We start from the raw sequence: 20,167 nt of genomic DNA, 5'->3' as shown, positions 1-20,167 counted from the left end.
CTGTTTGAGTTGAAAACTTTAACATAGTAACTTTTTTTTTTTTACTTATAGTATACGCAACATCCCAACTCACAAATATAAAAACACAAACTTGATTTGAACTTGTGCGATTTAAAGCATTTAGACAGTCTCATCACTTTGTCACATCGTAGACCCCCCACACATCTATCCATTGATTAGGATCTGGTCGTTTTTCCAGTTTCTGCTCATTTACAAGGGGATTACAGGCTGCTGGTGTTTTAAGGAGTGTGTGACTCAGAGGAGCTGCTTTAAATTTTCAGAAAGACTACCATTGTGTGTTAATAGTGGTGCCCGTATGGAGAGCTAAGGCCGGAGAGCACTCCCTCTTACAGCGTATCTTTGGTATTCTGTGATTCTCACCTTGAAGCAATTCAGTGTGGCCAGTGTTTGAGCAGTGGTGAGAAAATGACAGCATCCTCTGAGAATGGAAAGGGGCGATAAGCCAAGGGGTGGTTGTGGGTAGGTAGGTAATCTCTCGTTAATCCGTGGCACTTAACCTGACACACACTGACTGCATCCTTTGTGTGGCAGCACAGAGAAAGTGTTTCTCTGCGGCCTGGCGTCGGGAGCAGAGGCAGGTCTGATTCAGGACATTCCCAGGAACACTGGAAGGAAACGAGGACACTGAGTAGCTCTTGCTTAGAGGCTGTGTGTTTTTGTGTCCCCCAGTGTCTATTGTAAGGCATGTTGGAAAAAAATGCTTTTGGACAAGGCGCCATCAAGTGAAAAATGGAACCACAAGCATTTCTGCTGAGCCACTGTCTCCAATGATCATGTGATGCCGGGATGTTATGTATTTTGAGGAATTAGGCTCATGTGACGCGACTGCTGCCGGCCATGCCGCTCACGCACCAACCACACAAGAGCATTATTTTCCCCTCTAAACAAATGCTCCTTTCTGCTTTTGTCTTCGGCATCTTGTTTTCCCTCCAGCGGACAGTGGCTCACGTCAGCGGATCTCCAAGATGATCATTTCTCGATAATGGGAAATGATTACAAGGAGATCCAACATCCAAGTTAAATTGCCTTTGTGCCTTGTTTGCTGCTTGCAGTCCTCTCACCAGCCCGGCCATGGATTACTCATACTACAGGAAATAATGACGCCAAGGTCCATTAAGTGGGATGGCAGGACATCATATCAGCATTAATCTCCCACTTAGCAGAGCAGCCCCAGGAGGGAGAACAAGATGGAGGGGAGACCAGCGAGAATATAGTTTTCAGCTCTCGTCTACCTGACTTATAAGTTTCATAACTGCTTTTCTATGATGTAAAACTTTAGTTAAAATATCTTTTTAATTTTATCATCCCATGGCTTCTCATCTACCACAACGATCAGGGCAAATCATTTGCTTTCACCTGTTAAATATGCATAAGCACAAACTAATTTATCTGTCATGCTGTTATGAACATTTGCAACTTTTTCCTAAAGTTGCACCAAAGGGATTACGGCCCCAATTCCAAGATGAGTTTGAGTGTTTCATTTCCAATTTGGAGGATTTTCATGCCCAATGATCCCACAAAGGGCTTTTAGTTCTGTGAGATTGTTGGCCCGTCTTGCATGTGCTGCTGTTTAAGGGGCTATCCTTAGATTTTAGACATGTTTCCTCAGGAAATTACGAGGGCCATGGCAAAATTTTCAGCTTGTGCTTCTTGAGTTGGTCTATTATGGATTTAGAGGAATTCTAAGGACCTTAATCCTTTCGTATAACGTCATCAGCTCTTTTACAGACAAAGTGATGGTCCCTTTCAGATTTTGCTGGTAACGAGCTAAATCCATTCTTCCCTCATTACGAGTGAATTGTTCCCCAGGCCAACCCAGGCCCTAATCATTATCCATCCACCCCTATGCTTAACTGTTGAACAAGTGTTTTTCTTTTTTTTTTAACTCCAAACATATATTTACTAAGACCAAAAGGTTTTATTAAAACAGCAACAGTCCCTGTTTACAGAGTGTACGAGGCTTGTTTAGGTGAACATTTGTACACTTCTGAGACTAACGTTTGTGGTGAGCGTGCAAGAAATGTTCATTTGAAGAATTCTCCACGAATTACTGTACTGTAGAGCCATAGTAGAGCATTACACCATCAGTATACAGTCCTCTAAATCTTTCCTTCACAGTGAAAGAGGGATTTAACCTCAGGCCACTTGGACAGCAGTTCATCTCTTATTTATTTAACTCCTCTCTAACAGAAATTTTGACCACTGTATCAATAATTGGGAATCAAGGGTGGAGATAGTCGTCAGGGATAATAATTGCTTTACATTTTTACTTACGTTCGTGTGGTAAAGGATTATGTGGTCACATATGTCCCTCAGTTCGAATCAGATCCAATATATTTTCACACACAAAGTAACATTGTGTTATAGATTTAATTTTGCTCACATTTTATTGCAGATATTGTGAGAGTAATTAATTCATTTTCAAACTATGTTCTGGAAAAACCCGAGTAAGCTCAGTCATTTTGCCAAACAAACAAGACAATGAATGAACAAAGTATTATTTGTATTAGGTATTAGTATTAGGTTATGGCAGTAAGTTTTATTCTTTAAAAAAGATTGAATCAAGTTAAAGTTGTAAGTGGTGAAACAGTTAAACGTGGTTCCCAGGCCAAACATCATCCAAAGAATTTTATTCTCAACAGGGTCTACGTCACGGTTAGTTTTTATGGTGCACGGCGTCATCTAGCGTCATAAAGTGCTTTAACTGAGGTGATTTTATTTGTAGTTGTCCTTAAAGGTCCCCAATGGACCCAATTTAGTTAAGTTTGAAATATTCAGTCATTCTATTCTAGATTTATTATAAATAGATATTTGCTATAAAATCAATATTAAATTCTACAAGAATTTCTTTCGGGAAATACAAATATTATATTATAAATGTACAAATACAAGTATATTTTTTTCTATTTATTTTATCATACAGACGAACGGGTTGTCCAGCTATTTGCCTGATCAGAATTCGCTCCTGCTAGCTGTCAGTTGCTGTGAGCGGTGACAGCTGAACATTTCATTTAGTTTATTTGTTGAACGCTGAATTCCGTCGCCACGATGTTCGAGGAAGCCAGTGAAGTGTTTGACAACATGTTCAAATCTTCGTTTCCCCTCACCTTCATTGTGTTTATCCCTGCGGTGCTGATCTTGGTGTCCCCACTCCCGGCCGAGGCGGCACATGAGTTCACGGTGTACCGCATGCAGCAGTACGACCTCCAGGGGCAGCCGTACGGTAAGTCAGCCGTGCCACCTGTGTGTCGATCATAATGCAATCATCTCGGCATTGACTTGTTTATAAATAACATATATATTGGGTATCCAACAGCCAGCTCTTCGACGCATGGTTTACATCCCCAGTGACTGTAAAGGTAACGTTTCAGTGACGGCAACAGAGCTAACTGCTAATGTAGCCTAGCTTTGCTAGTTGGTAGCAGGTAGTTAGGTCGTTTTCGGTTCTAAGCACTCAATAGAGTCGTTACTCCTAAAATAATGCTGTTATGTTATAACTACGAATGTTCCCTTTATTTGTATTTGACCTTTTATTACTGAGAGTGGGGATGCTTACTTGGCTAAGCTTAATGAAGAGGCGCATTGTTGCTGTTATTGTAGAGGAACACTTTCTGATACAACTGTGGACCCTTTCTCCTCCTCACACATTTTTTTTTTACCACGATGCCATTCATTAACTGGAGAAATGATTGCGACTTGTGAATACGACCAAAGTGAAGGAAGACTTGGAATATTAAAGAGCTCATTGAATGTTAATTTTCAATTTATCTGTCTTATTTTGGAAGTCGCCAATCATCAACCCACTTGGTTGATTGACTTGAAAATGAGAATAAAATATCCTTCCTAACACAGCTGCAGCTCTATTTGTACATTTCTGTTGGAAATGCTGAATAGTAGCTCCTGTCTCTTTAAGACCTACTCCCTAAGGGCCCACTCTCCTCTGATTGGTCAAAAATGGCAGCGTGCCAAATAGCTGCTCTTTGGTTCAGCTATAGAGGGTCCACTCTTTATGCTTCATTGTGCAACACAGACTTGACATGATGCATGATGGTCCTGAAACAATGCATGCTGGTTGGAAGTCCTCTTCGGTGTTCGTCGGTGCCAGTAAACGTCACTTTGTCACATGACATTAAAACCATGTGGGATACAGGAGGCACAGGTAAGATGAGGCACATGTTGAATATCCACGAGCTGCACCGGCTGACATCCACCTCTGTGACGACCCACCTTGGCCTGCATTCACTGAAGGCTTTCTCTGGCATGACATGCGATGCGTTATTAACCTCGGATCAGTTATCTTCTATGGTGATCTTGACTTTGGAATGAGGAGTGACGGGATGAAAATAAAGCGGAAAATAATGCCTGCTTTTGGTTCAGCAATCCTTCTAAACCTTCGGAGAGATGGTGTGGGATAGATTTTCTACGCTTGAGGGATTTCCGTGTCAGTAAACCTCCCACGAAACGCCACATTTTTCATCATCACTCCTCCTGTTGTTGAAAACTAATTCATAAACGCACCTTGACTCACACAGTTGTCTGATCTGCATGAACAGATTTAAATCCTACTCTACAGTTGAACGACACTAGAGGGGAATTCTTAAGTACAAGAATTTATTGTTTTATTTGATGTGAAGTGTGTAGAAAAGCAAATTGGTGCTGATCAATGCTGCACAAAGAGCTTTGTTGAGTAAGATAAAAGGCATGCGATCTTATGACTTCGTAAGTACGCAGAATGCCTTCGTGTTGAATGAAAAACAAAGTTGTACAAAATGCCTTCGCCACCATTTAAAGACAAAAAAAAATCTGTTTTCAGATGACCTCGAAAGAGATTTTTCCCAGATTTAGAAACAAACCTAAAGCTTTTTAAAAGATTTATCTGCCATTTAGGCTGCTGTTGCTGGAGAAAATGTCATGCCGAAAGGAGGTGCTCTTGTTAAAATGATGCACTAACCGTTATTCCTGCAAATTTTGCTGCTGTTGCGAGCAACTCTTATCCAACATAGTGTCCAACTTGACCGCAGCCGTCCACATTCTTACGCAGCCTTCGTCTCTCGTTGGCACGTAAAATCGGCTGCAGGCGACCGGAGATGCACCTGAACGCACCTCTCATCAGGCAAGAAGTGATGTGAAGGAGGGAGAAGTTTGTCTTTTAAATGGAGGAATATCCATTTGTGGGTTCGCGGCGGCATTATTTAGGAAACGTCTATAATCCGCCAGGGCGTTCAAGGTTTACTGTCTCATTATTGGTTCACGAGATAAACATGCCACAGGGCAAAAAAAAAAAAAGCCTGTATTCATTTGCTGGTTAATGTACACCCTGGTGGCTTCACTCATCAATTTAATAGTACCTGTTGTTTTGCTCTCAAACAACCCTCGTGTGTTTGTATCAACCTTTTGCTCGAGGTGTCGCTGGATTTAAGCTGGGCATCTGGCATGCGCCCCACCTGATACACCATTTAAATGGTGTATAATTTAAACTCCGCCTATGTGACACACATTTTACACAGGAGGAGAGTGTAAACCGTGTGGATCCAGAGACCATTTTGCCTCTCTTTGATATTCTGCTGTGGTTTCTTGTCATGTTGTCACATAACCTGTAATTACGTGAGCATGGGAAAACGTCCCAAAGCGGTGATAAAGGTGCACAGCGGCTTGTGATTGCCTAACAGAATTAAAACAACTTTGAACTTTTTCTTCAGCATCTGCCTGTATGATGATGCATGTCCCTTTTTTGCGTCTTCAGGGACCAGGAATGCCATCTTGAATACGGAGGCCCGCACCGTGGAGGCAGAGGTACTAAGTCGTCGCTGTGTTATCATGCGGCTGGCTGACTTCTCCTACGACAAGTACCAGAAAGCTCTGCGCCAGTCAGCGGGGGCCGTGGTCATCATCCTGCCCAAGAACATGTCTGCTATGCCGCAGGACATAGTTCAGGTAATGACTTGCTCTGTCCTCTTTTCTCCTCCGTCAGCTCCCCATGTAGTTTTCATCTAAAGTGCCAGCGTGAAACTTTGCTTCGGGAATCTGTCATTCAACCTGCTCTCAAGTGGTGGTCCAGCCCTCCGTTTATTTGACGCCAACATACCTCTGATCTCTCTGTTTTTGAAGGGTTCCCACTCAGCCTTCCTGAGATTAGTATGGCTCAAAAGCACATTAAAGTATTCAGGGGGGGGAAATCGTGGCGAAGCCAGGAGTTTGCAACGTTTCTAACCCTTACCAGCGACTAAATAATCTCTCGCACACTGAAAATGTTCTGATTAATAAAGCCGCCCCCTTTATGAGTGGGCAACTGAAGCTTTTGATGAATTACTCATTTTGTTACGCGGTGAATTTCCATATTTGGAGATTTATTGTGTCGTCAGAGTTCCCCTTTGAGTCGCTGTCCATCAGCATCTCGCCAAACGAAGCCGTCTTGTCTTATTTAAGCTGCTGTTCTCCTCTGCAGCAGTTCATGGAGTTGGAGCCAGAGATGTTGGCGACCGAAACCATCGTCCCCGTCTACTTTGCGATGGAGGACGACGAGCTGCTGTCCATCTACACTCAAACCCTGACCTCTTCATCCTCTCAGGGTTCCTTATCGGCAGCCGAAGGTATCTTTTTTTTTTTTTGTCTTTTTTATTCCTGCAACACAAACTGTAGCCACACGTATGATTTGAATGTTGGGTCTTTTTAGCCTAACAGCACGTGTGATGGGTAGTCGGCTCATACGTTCCCGATTTGTAGGTTGTGTAATTTATGTGTTGTTGTTTTTTCTGCAGTGCTGCTGCATACAGCCACAGCTAATGGCTTTCAGATGGTGACCAGTGGAGCTCAGAGCAAAGCCATCAGTGACTGGGCCATCACCAGTTTAGAGGTGAGACGCTGAACTGAAATCTGAATCAGCTGACTCACTCACACACACACACACACACAGGCTGAATTTCAGTAAAAGATATCAGTCATTTATTTCAAATGTGGTGTATATGTGAGCAATATAAGGTCTGTTTTCCTCCTAAAGCCGAAAAGCCGTGTAAAACCACATGAAGTGAATGTGTTTTAACGATTTAACCTGCCCACCATGCATGACTTTAAAATGGGGGTTAACAACCAAAGTTTAATGACCAACAACACACTGAAAAAGCCCGAAAACCTACTGTCACAGGATTTTATGGAGACTTGACCTGAGAGCAGAGCTCCACAAATCGGCCCCGTCTCCGCTCTTTGTCCCTGATGATGTGGTTGGATTTAAATTCCTGAACGAAAAAAAAAACAGCACGTGTACTTCGAAGCTGTGCACAGGAAGAATTTGTGTGTTTTCGTTTAGATACAGAAGAACACACGGTGTGGCCTTGGATTTATACTACGCTCCGTATTTTTTATTTTATTTTCTATTATCTCAAGGTCAAGCTAGTTCTTTGTGTAACTGTAACAAAAAACAGTTTTTCCTTTTTGTTCCTGCGTTTCTCGAGAGTTAAATGCTCGCTGAAGGATTTTCCCGGCTTCAGTTCATTAGGTTTGAGGGTAGTTCAAACAGTTGGAGTTAGAAATACTTGAACACAAAGCTGGATTGAAATGATACTTTAGGACTTTCTAATCTGAGATTTAAAACCAGCAGGGAATACAATGCTTTATTCACCTGACTAGCAGATGGAGAGAAGGCATTAGCTAAACCTAATACGTGTGTGTGTGTGTGTGTATGCATGTATATGTATATATATATTTAGATGGATAGATTTTAAATTTGTGTGTAGACTTATGGCTCTCTGGTTTGTTTACCAGGGTCGTCTGTCTGGAGTTGGAGGAGAGGACCTTCCCACTATAGTCGTGGTTGCTCATTACGACTCTTTTGGTGTTGCTCCAGTACGTTAACTCCTCATCTTTTCTTACTTTGTCATTACTTCCTCACAGGACGCGTTCACATCCATCTGAAATCTTTTAGTCTGCAAACACGAGTAGGATTTAGTTCAATGGAATAACTTGTTTAGGCAAAACGTAACAGTTCAGCTAAGTTCATTTCGGTGTTCCAGCACATTTGCCGGCAAAGTAATTGGGCTTCGTGTGTTGCTGTGTTTAGTGGCTGTCGTATGGAGCAGACTCTAACGGTAGCGGGGTCTCCATGCTGTTGGAGCTGGCTCGCCTCTTCTCCAAACTCTACACCTACAAGAGGACGCATGCCGCGTGAGTAAAGAGGCTCACATCACCATGGTTGTCATTCATTCATGTCTTATGAAAACAACTCTAACTGCATAAAAGGAATTTGATCTGAGAGCTGATTTCTTTTTATTTATTTCTTTTTTTTTTTTTTTTCCACGTGTTCAAGTTGACACAAGCGCCTCACTAAACCTCTGAGCTGCATACTCCCTGTCAGCGGTGTGTGTTTCATTGATGTCTGATTTAGTAGAGGTCGTACTGATTGTTGACCTCGTTAGTTTGTGCTCTGCTCTGAACACTCTTTAAACTATCTGCTGCCAATAAGACTGAATGTATCCTAAACACTGCCACCCATTGGCTGCAACTGAAAGTCAGAGAATGACTGAGTGCCTTCCACATACAGGAAACTGCATGAGACGGCAGGGTGATGCATGAAACCCGATTGGAGCGCATAATTAACACCGACATCATCATTGGTATTTATTACTGCATTTGATGGGAACTTGGAATTTCACAAATATTACAAAACAATCAAAGAACGCTAATTGGAGGAATAATTTCTCAGCCTTACATCTTATTTGACATCATTTGTAAAGTTAAGTGAGCTGCATGTGTGTTGATGAGAAGAGAAAACACATTGAGAACCACGCTGCCGTCATTTCCTGTCGAGGTTGTTGCCAGCTGGGCAGTGTTCACTCAACATGTCCATCATTTTTAAAACTATCTTGTTACTTGTTTTGCACAGACACTGTTTATCTATTTTGCATCTTGTGTTTTACATTGTAAATTTCACGTGTGCGAATTGTGTCTCCTGCTGCTCAGGTACAACCTGCTGTTCTTTGTGTCTGGTGGAGGAAAGTTTAACTACCAGGGCACCAAACGCTGGTTGGAGGACAACCTGGACCACACAGGTGCTGCTCAGTAGTCCTGGCACGCAACAAAAAGAGGCCTTAACACAGTTCTCTAAAGCTCGATACCGCCGATTGCCTAATCTTGTTGATGTGTTTACATCCATCCCCGACAAATCTTCCAGACTGTGGGAATATTTCAGACAGAGACCTAATGACATAGTGCTCTCTTTGAAATCACCACAGCAGCACAAATGCTATGCACGAACAGCCCTCTGACCTCCAAACAATTATTATATATAATTATTATATATTATATATAATTATTATATATTATATGATAAACAGTTATTCGTAACCAGTGATTTGATATCGGTACCTGGGATCCGTCGTTTTATGATTATCTGTTGTGGTTAAAACAAACTTAAAACAAGCTTTAAGTCGAGTAAGCCTCATTAGCAAACGCAAACAGCTGCTCATTTGGATCACATTTGCAATTTGCAGGCAGAGTGTTTATGCATGGTGCTCAGCGATTAATTGACCTTTAATTTATTTTCCAATGATGACCTTTAACAATCATGAAAAGAAGAAGACAAAGCATAAAACTAACACGGTGCCACGTTCCATCTCACAGCAGTGCTCCAGTTTCGTCTCCCGTGATGAACAGTGCGCGCTCCTTTCCCGGCGGCACTATTTTGCCATTAATGTCCAAACTGACTTCGGCAGTTTCTGTGCGTCTTTAGTTCAGCTCGAGTCGACACGATAAAGAGTTTGTTTACCGAGCTGTTTCGAGGAGGAAAAAAAAATATGAACGCCTCAAGAAAATGTTCATACGTTCGGTCCCCGGATTGCAGAGGGTTGCTCCCAGGAGCTGCAGCGCACGTCTCAAGACGTGACCCGGGCCTCCAGGATTTAAGATCAGAAACACTCGTTAATAGATCCGCTGACCTATGACCGTGTATTTCCCACCACCTCCACAGACTGACATCATTACTCAGTAAATGAATGTTGATTTGGATGTCACTCAGTAATTATTTGAACTAATCATAAATGTAATGGTGACCAAAATAATCATCAATAATCAGAGATTGATTGTTATATCGGCCAATTAAAAGAATAGCTGTCAGCGGCGGCCTTGCAGTTCGTACATCGGAGAATGTTATTTGCATCCAGACCAGCAGAAAAATCCACACATTTTGTGACGTTTAAATACATCACCCTGTCTGTCCATGCTTTTCAAATCTTTTTTTTCCCTCTCCCTCAACAGACTCCAGTTTGCTTCAGGACAACGTAGCCTTTGTGTTGTGTCTGGACACTTTGGGAAACAGCGACTCTCTGCACCTTCACGTGTCCAAACCTCCCAAAGAGGGAACGCCTCAGTTTTTCCTGCTCAAAGAGCTGGAGCTGGTACGAGCACAGACGCACAACTCTGTCATGCACTCATTTGAATAAAAAAGGAAAAGTCTAATTGAACTCTTACTCTTTATCACATATGTTAACGACCCCATGTCACATTGTAGAGTTTTTCTTACTCTCTTTATGTGAGTTTGGAACAAACACACTTGTGCTGCTTCGCACAGTTAATTCCTGATAACCCTCGCAGTTAAACCCAGAGCGCTCCGCACGGTAACAAAGCTGTAATTCGTAGCTGTAATCAATGTCTCGCAGGTGGTCGCAAGTCAATATCCAGAGGTCAAGTTTTCCATGGTCCACAAGAAAATCAACCTGGCTGATGACATGCTGGCCTGGGAACACGAGCGCTTTGGGATCCGCCGACTGCCGGCCTTCACCCTGTCCCACCTGCCCTCACACCGCTCGGCTCAGCGCTCCAGCATCATGGACGTGCGGTCAGTGTCCCCCTCCTCTCGCCACGGAGTGGGAGAGCCACCTGCTGGGTGGGTTCATTACTGCAAGTCCTTTGAATCATGCCATCTTCACGCCTCTCCAGACTTCTGTTAGCTCTCTGCCTCGACAAGAATGCTGTGTCAGCTGTGTCCCATTCAAAGCCTTCAGTGGTGGTACTCACCTCTGCATTCATGTCTCCCTTATTTGTTTGTTTCTGTCTCCCCTCTTTCTATGAGCAAATCTCCCCCATTTCAGTCTTCCTGTTTAGGATCGGTCGGACGCTACTTTTAGTTTCACTTCTCCTCGCTGCTCAGTGTTTCCGGTTTCTCGCTGGAGCGTTTCCTCTTTTGTAACTGTCTGCGAACTTCTGGTTCTGTCTTACAGGCCTCATGTAGATGTGAAGAAGCTCAGCAGAAACGCCAAGGTGGTAGCAGAGGCGCTGGCCAGGGTCATCTACAACCTCACAGAAAAGGTAGAAACGGACAGAGGGAATGATAAAATGATACCGGACAATAGACGCTCTCCTTGTTTTCAGCATATAACGGGGCCTTTTTGTCACGCTTTTTTCAAAGGGGGCACCCGGAGACCTGCAGATTTTCACAGAACAAATGGTACGTCTGAACATTTCTCTGCCCCCCAAACTGAAGTCTGATGTTTAAATCCCAAGTTACTCTCATAGACGACGAAAAAAAATCAGCCCGCACTCCCAAGTTTGTTGAAACCCCCGTGCGCTCGCATGTCTCTGTTGTGACGCGGTTTGTGTTTCACGTCAGCAGGTGCAGGAGGAGCATCTATCGGCAGTCGTGGACTGGCTCACAGCGCAGCCCCGAGCTGCACAGCTGGTGGACAAAGACAGCAGCGTCGTCTCCACCCTGGAGTATCACCTCGGACGCTACCTCAAGGACGTCAAGAGACACTATGTCAAAGCTGACAAAAGGTGAAGAAAAGGATCACGCCAAATGGGCGACTTTTAAATCAAATAATAATAATCTTGAAATTTAGATGCTTAGTTAACATGGATACAGGATTTTATTAGAGCAGAGCGACAGTCTGGGAATGACACAAAGTCTTAATGGGCTGCTTTTCAGTCACAGTTTCTGATGTGCTTTCGGGGTCTGACAAAAGAAACTGAAAAATATGTGAATGAGACGAGCCTTCCAAGAAATTCTGTTGCCTTACATTATGTTTCAAGGCCCATTTGAGTCTAGTTGAGCATGTAAATCAAGCTACAACTGCATTATCGAGGTGTGTTAGTCTGGTTTTGGTCGGACTAACATGTCTACATGCTCTTTAGGACTCAGGGTTTGGTCAGACTAACACTATAATTTGTTCTTGTGTCCAAAAGTCAAAAGCCAAAAATGGCAGATCTACTGTGTTATTCTGACCTGTTTGCTTACCATGACACCAAAGTGAGCTTTTAATCTTCTTCTCTTTAGGGATCCAGAGTTTGTATTCTACGACCAGCTGAAGCAGACCATGAATGCTTACAGGTGTGGTTTAATTTGTTCCATTATGGCTCTAAACTGATGCCTCGGTGCCACTTATCCTCTGTTCCTCTCTTTGGTCCCTTTCAGGTGGCAACTGAATGTATCGTGTGTGAATTTGGCTTCTTGGTGCTTTTCTAATGACATTATGAGATAGAAATCTGACATGGGCGGGCCTGGAAAACATAAACTTATCACTTTGAACGCGGCACCAATGTGAGCTGCTGCAGTCACATTGACAGACACACAGAAGGGGTTTGTTCGTTTGAAATGAGATCAGCAGTTCATTTTAACTGACTGTGCTGTTCAAATTTTCCTCCGCCACGATTTTATCTGCAGTCATACATTGTTTATTTATCTGAGATAAATAAACAAGAGAAAATGGTTTTAACCACCGAAATTTCCGCTTCCTGTCCGATTATTTGTACATTTCGTTTAGTTTAACACAAAGCTCCTTGTTTATTTGCCTGACTTGAATTTCCATGTAATCGTGGAAATGGTACAGAAGATTGAGATGTTTATTGCAGCTTAAGTCATTTCTACTTCTGTACCTTTGAAGCGCAGCTTTGCTTACCAGAGCTGCTCCAACCTGTGTCAGTGGCTCAGTTCTTGCAGTGTTTTTAGGCTAATGATGTGTCACCATATCAGTGAGTCGGCCTGTATCGGAGCCAAAGTAGAGCTTTTCATTGTGTTTTTAAAAAACAACAACTTTTAAACCAGGAATAATGTCATGACGTGAGAGAACAACATTGTTAATGGGTAAACTGCTTTACGTCCGGCTCAGGAATCAACACAGCTGACAATCGGCCACACTGATTTTATTGCAGCTTTCTGCTAATTGTAAAGTTGTGAGAATCTTTTCTCTCAGTTCATGCTTCATTTTCATTCACACTTTGGTGCAGGAAAGAGCACGCTCTAATGTCAGAACACCCCTCTGTAGTATGTCAAAGATTGTTTTTCTCGTTTTTCTGTAAACCTCCACTGTTGCCTCCACTCTGTCTCGCTGGTGATTTTTCTTTTCTCTCTCTCGCTCTCTCTCTCCCACTCAGAGTGAAGCCAGCTATTTTTGACCTGCTGCTGGCTGTCTGCATTGCAGCCTACTTAGGAATGATGTATCTAGCTATCCAAGTAAGTCCCTGTACTATTGCTGCAGTCTGTGCCTCAGTTCAAACACGCTAACATGAGAGGCATCACTCTGACCAAACGGTTACTTTCCACTGTATATGATAAAAATGCAGGGATTTTTATTTATTTATATTTTTTAGTCTCATAAACAATGACATATCATCTAATGTTGTGGAGGAAAATACAAGATAAAATTGCAGATTAATGATACAGTTGAGTTTTAAAGATGAGCAGACAAGAGCTGAAGTGTTTCAGCTTGCCACAGCTTTTTGAAGACTTGTTTGTCTGATCAGAAAACGTGTTCAGGTTTGGGTAAGGTGCTTTCGGACCGACAGCCCAGAACTTAAAAGGACCACACCATAACTGCTGCGAAGCAATCTGACAAGAAAACTGCTTTCCTGCCACTGTCTGAGACTGTCTTGGAATACTCAATTCGGTCTGAAAAATTGGTTGAAACGGAATACACTGAGGAAAGGGATCCCCCAAGTGAATCTAACAGTTTAGTTGCAATGAGTAGATTTATAGAGTAAGAGGAGAATTGTCATTTCTTTTACTTTAGATGGTGCGCACATTTTCATGTCTTGTGTTTCAGAAAAAGGTCTTGTGTGAGTGTGTTGTCCAGCTTGCCTTGTAAAGTGAGATAAACGCCGTCTCTTCTCTCGTTATCTCCCTGCAGAACTTTGGGGTCCTCTACAGTGTCGTCCGTAGAATCACGCAGCCCAAGGCCAAGGCCCATTAAGGCCTTTTATCTTCCAGTTCCTACCATGCTCTTTCCTCAAGACACTCTAGCCAGTAAGAATGCAGAAGTTGGACCGAGCTGCTGTTCTCGTGATGGTTTTGACACCAGCAAAATCACTTCCATTTCCTTCATCCAGATGCACAAACTATGATGTCAGATCCTGTCTTGCTGCCAACTTTGTCCACGTGGTCTCATGGACCAGAATAATCAGGAATCATTTTTCTCTCTGCACATGTCTCGGTTGTCATGTGAGCTCTCATCACTTGCGTTGGACATATTTCATTGTTCGGCTCTTGCGAAGGGTGTTCAGTTTGTCCACAGCTTACAGTTTTTAGATCTGATTGAACGAGTTTGGCGTCTGCTGTACTGATCACTGGTTATCTGTCCTCTCAGTAGAAGCCACACCGATGTCTCGTTGTATCAGGCAGCTAGAGGGAGAAATTGACTGCAAAGAGTTTCGCCCAGCGTGTCGTTAAGAGATGTGTTCACCTGTTTGTTACAGAAAAAGTTAGCATCTTTCCTTGTTTGTCTTAATGCAGTACTCACATGCACCTATGTGTGTTGAAAGAGTTATTGACCTCCTAAAACCACAGCTCTCTTTGTGCAGAAAACAAAGACTGTTAGAATTTCCTCTCCTTACACTGTCACTCAGAACACAAACGCAGAATATTTCAAAGTATAAAGGTCGTAGCACTGGAAGATCATACTTTGGTTCATCTGAAGCCTCGGATAAACCAAAGCATGCAGAGAGGACCATTTTTTTTTTTTATTATTATCATTCATTCATTTTGTAGAGTCCTAATCCAGCTAATTGGTTTAATACATAATGTTAGAGAAATTGTGAAACACTCCTGATTTGTGGTGACATCTGCGATCACTAAAATGCAATCACGCAGCTCAAACCAGGAGCAGTTTGGCGTTTGTTCTCAGAATGAGCGCCTCCCAGCAGAGTGACTTCTTGTTTCGGCCCTGCATCTCTTACAGAGTGGTCCTGAGCTCACGTATGGACAACATCACACAATTTACTCTTTGAGAATACATTTGAGCATGTGAGAGAGAGAGAGAGAGAGAGAGGGGAGAGGGGGGGGGGGGGGCAGAAGATCAATGAAACTGACTCCTCAAACTGTTGTACCGTTTACAGAAAAGACAGTTTGTCAACATGAAATGTGAAGACGTGTTTGAATAATCTCTGGTCCATTAATAATGATCATGTATGAATCTCCCCACTTAATGTAGGTGTGTCGTAATTTTTGCTTCTTTGTCACCTTTTCTGTATTCTTTTGTTTCATGTTGCTGTGACCTGCCGTCTTCTTGTTTTTTACCGCTGACGGCCTCTTTAAATTCCTTAGCTGATTAAGAAGAGTCGCGGCGGTGAGATGTTTTTAATCCGAGGCCGGGGTCACTGAAGGTCACACGCTGCCGCCGCGTTTTCTTATCTAATCGGGGCACGTTCTTGTCGGGTGTGTAACAGTACTTTGCTGATACATTGACCCCTTTAATTCTTTTTTTTTTTTTTTTTTTATCTGTACAAACATGCTTCAGTGAGTGGCACCTTTTTACTGAGCAGCAAAAGTGTGATTTGATTGTCAATCCGGCGCCGTAGTGTTTATACGTTGGACGTCTTATAATGGGCAGCAATTTGGGATAAATGAGGTAAAAAAAAAATATCGGTCAGATTTGTTTGTGTAAAAGTTAATACTACAGCGTTGCCTTGACCTTTTTCTTGTTGTATGTGAATGTTGTTGACCTGTTTTTTTTTTTTTCTATCTTTCCCATGATACTGCATGACTTCTGGACCTTATCCCAGTCGATACGGAAAGCGTGACGGGACATTTTATGTACCGCCGAAAGAGAAAGAAACTGTGTGGTAGATACGAGTTCTAAGTTATTGGAGCGTTTTGTTTTTTGTGTGCACTGAAATGAACTTTCGTCTCCTCTTAAGCCCCGTTTCTCCTCATCCATGACACTTGATCTTTGCAATGAAAATGATATCGGTTGTGATTGAAAATAAATTCCAGACGACGACAAACAAACAAAAAAAAAGAAGAAGAGACGTTTGTCTTTTTCTTGTTCACTGATGTTTTATTTCATGAGAAACGATGAAACAATAACATTGGCTTAATGGTATTAAAACTGTATTACAAAAGAGCAAATAATCTTCACCAAGTAGTCACATTTCAGAAAAATGGTCAAATTCAGTTTGAGAAACTTGGGGTAATTTGTGAAGCTGACAGTGTTGTCAGTGGCCCAAAAAAAAGATCAATAAAATAACATTTAGAAGTATGATTCAATTCATGATCCTTCAGTCATTAGATTAAACATTTTCCCTTTTTCATTTTGATCTACTTATCAACAATAAATACCAATAAATTACAGTGCAAAGTGTAAGAAATACTAGCGGGGCATTTCTGCTCGTCACACTCGACCAGCTCCTCACTGGACGTCATCGCCGACTCTCACAAACACTTGCCTCATTGTTTTGGTGGACATTTTGGCACGATTGAAATATTAATGAAGATACTTTGGGTGGCGGCGGGCGGCGGGCGGGGGGGGGGGGTTAGAAAGCAACTCACCCATTATGCCCAAAACCTCTCATCCAGTGCAGCCTTTACGATCCCTTTTTTCATAGTCTCACTGATCTGTAACTAAAACGGGATTTAGACATTGATGTATAACATGATCAGCTGATTATAAACATAAATCTTCTGCAGCCTTTGCAATAACTGACCATGTCAGCGTCGCTGCTGCAGTGAAAAATCAACTAAAGGCTCATTTCATCCCCCGCTACCTAAATGATTTAATATGAATGCAAACGGGGAGCATCGTCTTGACCCTATCTCACCCTAACTTACTTTATTTTAGCCCTGTCAGTTTTGCTGCTCAGTCTACAAACACTGATCACACAGATTATGCACGAAGACGCCAAACACGTCACAGCCAGGTGGGCCTGTCAGTTCTGCAGCTTTTATGCTCCCTTCACCAACTTCATACCATACATACAGATATCCACTGCATCCTATCTGAGAAGGTGGTCCTATCTATTGAACTAGCTCGTGTTTTTTTTATCATTTTGTAAAACGAAGGCTGTTATTGTTTTTAGTTTGTTAATAAATTGATTTGAAAAGAAAAATCGATGAGCTGTTTCATCCAATATTGCAATGAAACAGCTCATCGATTTAGAAATGTCCACAAAAGCCAAATATACCCTGAGGTGTTAAAAGGATAGAGACCATGGTGTAAACAGAGAAGTTTTGTTTAGTTGAATTCACAATCTCAATAATTGTGTTGTAGTGCGACAAAGGGGCGAGAGCTGGAGAGTCTGCTGCCCACGGTACCACTCCCGGCTCACATGTTACTACTGTCACGTGATGAAAATAACAGCTAATAACAGAACTATGGATGAAATAGAAATAGTCTCACAGTTGAACAGGAAGAACAGACCAGGTTTCCTACAGTACAGATGTGCAGTGACTACGGTACAATGAGCGTGAGCAAGCATTCAGATTAAAAGGAGGAGATCGGAGACGCTCTTCGTGGAGATTAATGTTACAGCTCTCTCTGGTCCCTGAAAACGTGATCTGGGCAGACCGTCATCGACTCGTACCCCAGCAGAAAAAACATCAACAGATCTGATATACAGACGGTGCTCTCACAGGAAAGAAAAAAAGGAAAAAAAGAGCAGCAGTTAAAGGAAAAAAATAAAACAACAATAAAAACAGCAAATCAACTACAGCAATAATAGTGATCATTTCCTGTGAAATTAAACATTGTTTCTAACTTCCCCGAGACATTTATTTTGGGGATACTGGAAGACAAACAAAAGCAAAGGGTAATGGAAGCTTTTCTCCAGTGGAAGGACAACATCTGTGGCCTGCTCAAGCAGCACAAGCATGCTGTTCATCTAAACAAAAGCTTGAATTTGATCGAGAAGGTAGAAGGAATAGGAACAATCCTCTTTTTTTTCTATGGGTGCAACAGTTGTTTAACACACATGCAGTAAACCAGCGGGCTTCCGAGACAAAAATCAAATGCAATGGTTCCCTTTCTCTGTTGTTTAACGTCATTAGGGTTTGGTTTTTTTCCATCTCACTTCTTCCTGTCTCCGAATGTGTGTCCTGTATACATGTGTGAGAAGCTCATTGGTGAGCCACACCTGTTTAAAAAGACTCACATTTAAATGTCGCAGGCAAATCTACCGCACTCTGGTTTGCAAGTTTACATTATGTGTTCAGTGACCAGCGATGCATCGAGAAAGATCCCTTTTAGGATGAGTTTTAGACGTTGATAAAGACATGATTACATAGCTGGAGGAATTTACTATCATCTTTTTTTTTTTTTTATCCGGACAAATTCGAAGCATATTTCCAAAATCATTGCGACGTCATGCACTCCTGAATACCATAATGTGTGCATACATAATGTTTTTCATCATAACCGATATCTTCACACAGGCTCTGGGTAAAGGTTTCACTTTTCTGTGAAGCCAACAGCCGCCGCCTGTGAATCTTCTTTAAACAAATTAAATCATGAGGGTGACATTGGAACCCAGTCAATCAATTCTAGCTATTTGCCGTCATTAAACCAGCAGTCAGCTTGTATGCCTTCATGTCAGTGCAGCAACAGATGCTTTGCAACACACTGAGAACGACGGGGGGGGGGGGGGGGGGGGGGTAGCTTTTTCAGGAATGCCAAGTTTGTGTGGATCAGCAGTACAAGAAACTTTTTTTTTTAAAGGCTGCCTTCACGCCTTCATGCACTCATCAGTTCGAACTAATGGTTGCAGGTTGTTTTAAACCTCTTCACCTCATCTTAAACCAGAGAGGACGGACGGAGGTTTAAGGAGGGGAAGGGAAGAACAAATCAACTAATCAGCCCGATATAATTAGTTGTTGCTTGTTCACCGGGTCACTCTAACAGAACCAGTACAGGTCTAGAGTTTTCCTTGCCGTGTTGCTGTTAAGGTTGAAGTCATGGATTATGACATCACGACGGCCAAAGTCCAACTCTTACTTAAACGTTTTTTTTTTACTAAATCTATAAAATGTTTGGTTCCCGACGGTAAGCGGAAAAGTCAGCTGAGATAACGTACACAGTGTTCTAATAAAAGAAAACTGAAACCAGTCGGATGGTGATGAAATGTTCTAAAACAAATGAAAAAATATAACAACTTCCTGCACCCCTACATTTCCCTTCCATTTCTTTTTGTGGCGCTCTTCCCCCACGGCCACGTTTTGAACATGCGCTGTCCGAGGAGGGCGTGTTGTGTCGTGTGTACTTGTAGCCTCGTGCCAGGTGGTGGCGACGGAGAGCCTGTTATAGATACTTCTCCTTGGTAACCCCGTTCTGCACGTGCTTCCTGCAAAGAAGGAGACACACAAGGGATAAGAAAGACTGCGGGAGGGAGGGGAACGAGCCTGCCAGGTGGGGTGATGGGCAGACGTGACACATTTGGCAAAAGAGGATATCACATATGTTCAAGGCTACGCAGATAAGGAGCTGCCACATAATCACCTCTCCATATGGACTGAGGCTGATTTTGATCCTATCTGCTTGTACGTGCTGCAGGTTATACAAAGTCAAAGGGAGATTTGCTTATTTTGCATCTACACCCGCCTTCAAGAAGGGACAAAGCACTGGCAGAAAGAGACTCTGAACCCTCTGGAACCATCACATCTATTAACTCTATCAGACCGTGACGTTCTCAGAGGCTACAGGACCTCAACAGCAGAAGATAGATTTGCACGTGAGAGATCAAAGGCATCTCAGCCGATAAAAACAGTTAGCATTTTCATTTTTATGAGTGATCCACAAATTAGAAGGAGACACGGTGTGTTACCATGGCTCCTTTTAAAGTAGCTACACAGAGTAAAAATAATCTTTATTTTACTTGAGTGGGTTGGGATTTCAGGTAAAACAGAGTGCAGAATGTGGTGGAAACAGGAAGCAAATTGTAAATTATGACAGATTCATTTTCC

The 20,167-nt window shown here is 42.4% G+C and overlaps 2 protein-coding genes across 6 annotated transcripts in view; one reads left to right on the top strand and one right to left on the bottom strand.

Annotated features, from left to right (window-relative positions):
• Positions 1 to 2,977: 2,977 nt before the first annotated feature.
• ncln (nicalin) lies at positions 2,978 to 16,266 on the top strand. Of its 5 annotated transcripts, none has more exons than XM_075485368.1 (15): positions 2,978 to 3,244; positions 5,765 to 5,955; positions 6,470 to 6,611; positions 6,780 to 6,874; positions 7,780 to 7,860; positions 8,075 to 8,178; positions 8,974 to 9,062; positions 10,267 to 10,406; positions 10,668 to 10,894; positions 11,229 to 11,316; positions 11,417 to 11,455; positions 11,618 to 11,781; positions 12,281 to 12,334; positions 13,378 to 13,456; positions 14,130 to 16,266. In XM_075485368.1, the coding sequence occupies exons 1-15, from the start codon at positions 3,070 to 3,072 to the stop codon at positions 14,190 to 14,192; spliced, it is 1,731 nt and encodes a 576-aa protein (XP_075341483.1). In that variant the 5' UTR covers positions 2,978 to 3,069; the 3' UTR covers positions 14,193 to 16,266. The 5 variants fall into 5 exon arrangements, with proteins under 5 accessions (XP_075341483.1, XP_075341485.1, XP_075341484.1 ...); XM_075485370.1 differs by having other exon boundaries at positions 6,467 to 6,611; positions 10,668 to 10,846; positions 11,621 to 11,781; XM_075485369.1 differs by having other exon boundaries at positions 6,467 to 6,611; positions 10,668 to 10,846.
• Positions 16,254 to 20,167, bottom strand: part of cers1 (ceramide synthase 1) — a 29,511-nt gene continuing 25,597 nt past the window's right edge. The window contains exon 7 of the mRNA XM_075485372.1: positions 16,254 to 19,548. Within this exon, the coding sequence (XP_075341487.1) occupies positions 19,506 to 19,548 (43 nt within the window). The 3' untranslated portion in view covers positions 16,254 to 19,505. The remainder of the gene's footprint in view (positions 19,549 to 20,167) is intronic.

Source organism: Odontesthes bonariensis, chromosome 15, assembly GCF_027942865.1.
Source record: "Odontesthes bonariensis isolate fOdoBon6 chromosome 15, fOdoBon6.hap1, whole genome shotgun sequence".
Lineage (NCBI taxonomy): Eukaryota > Metazoa > Chordata > Actinopteri > Atheriniformes > Atherinopsidae > Odontesthes > Odontesthes bonariensis.
This window is presented reverse-complemented; position numbering and strand designations above follow the sequence as displayed.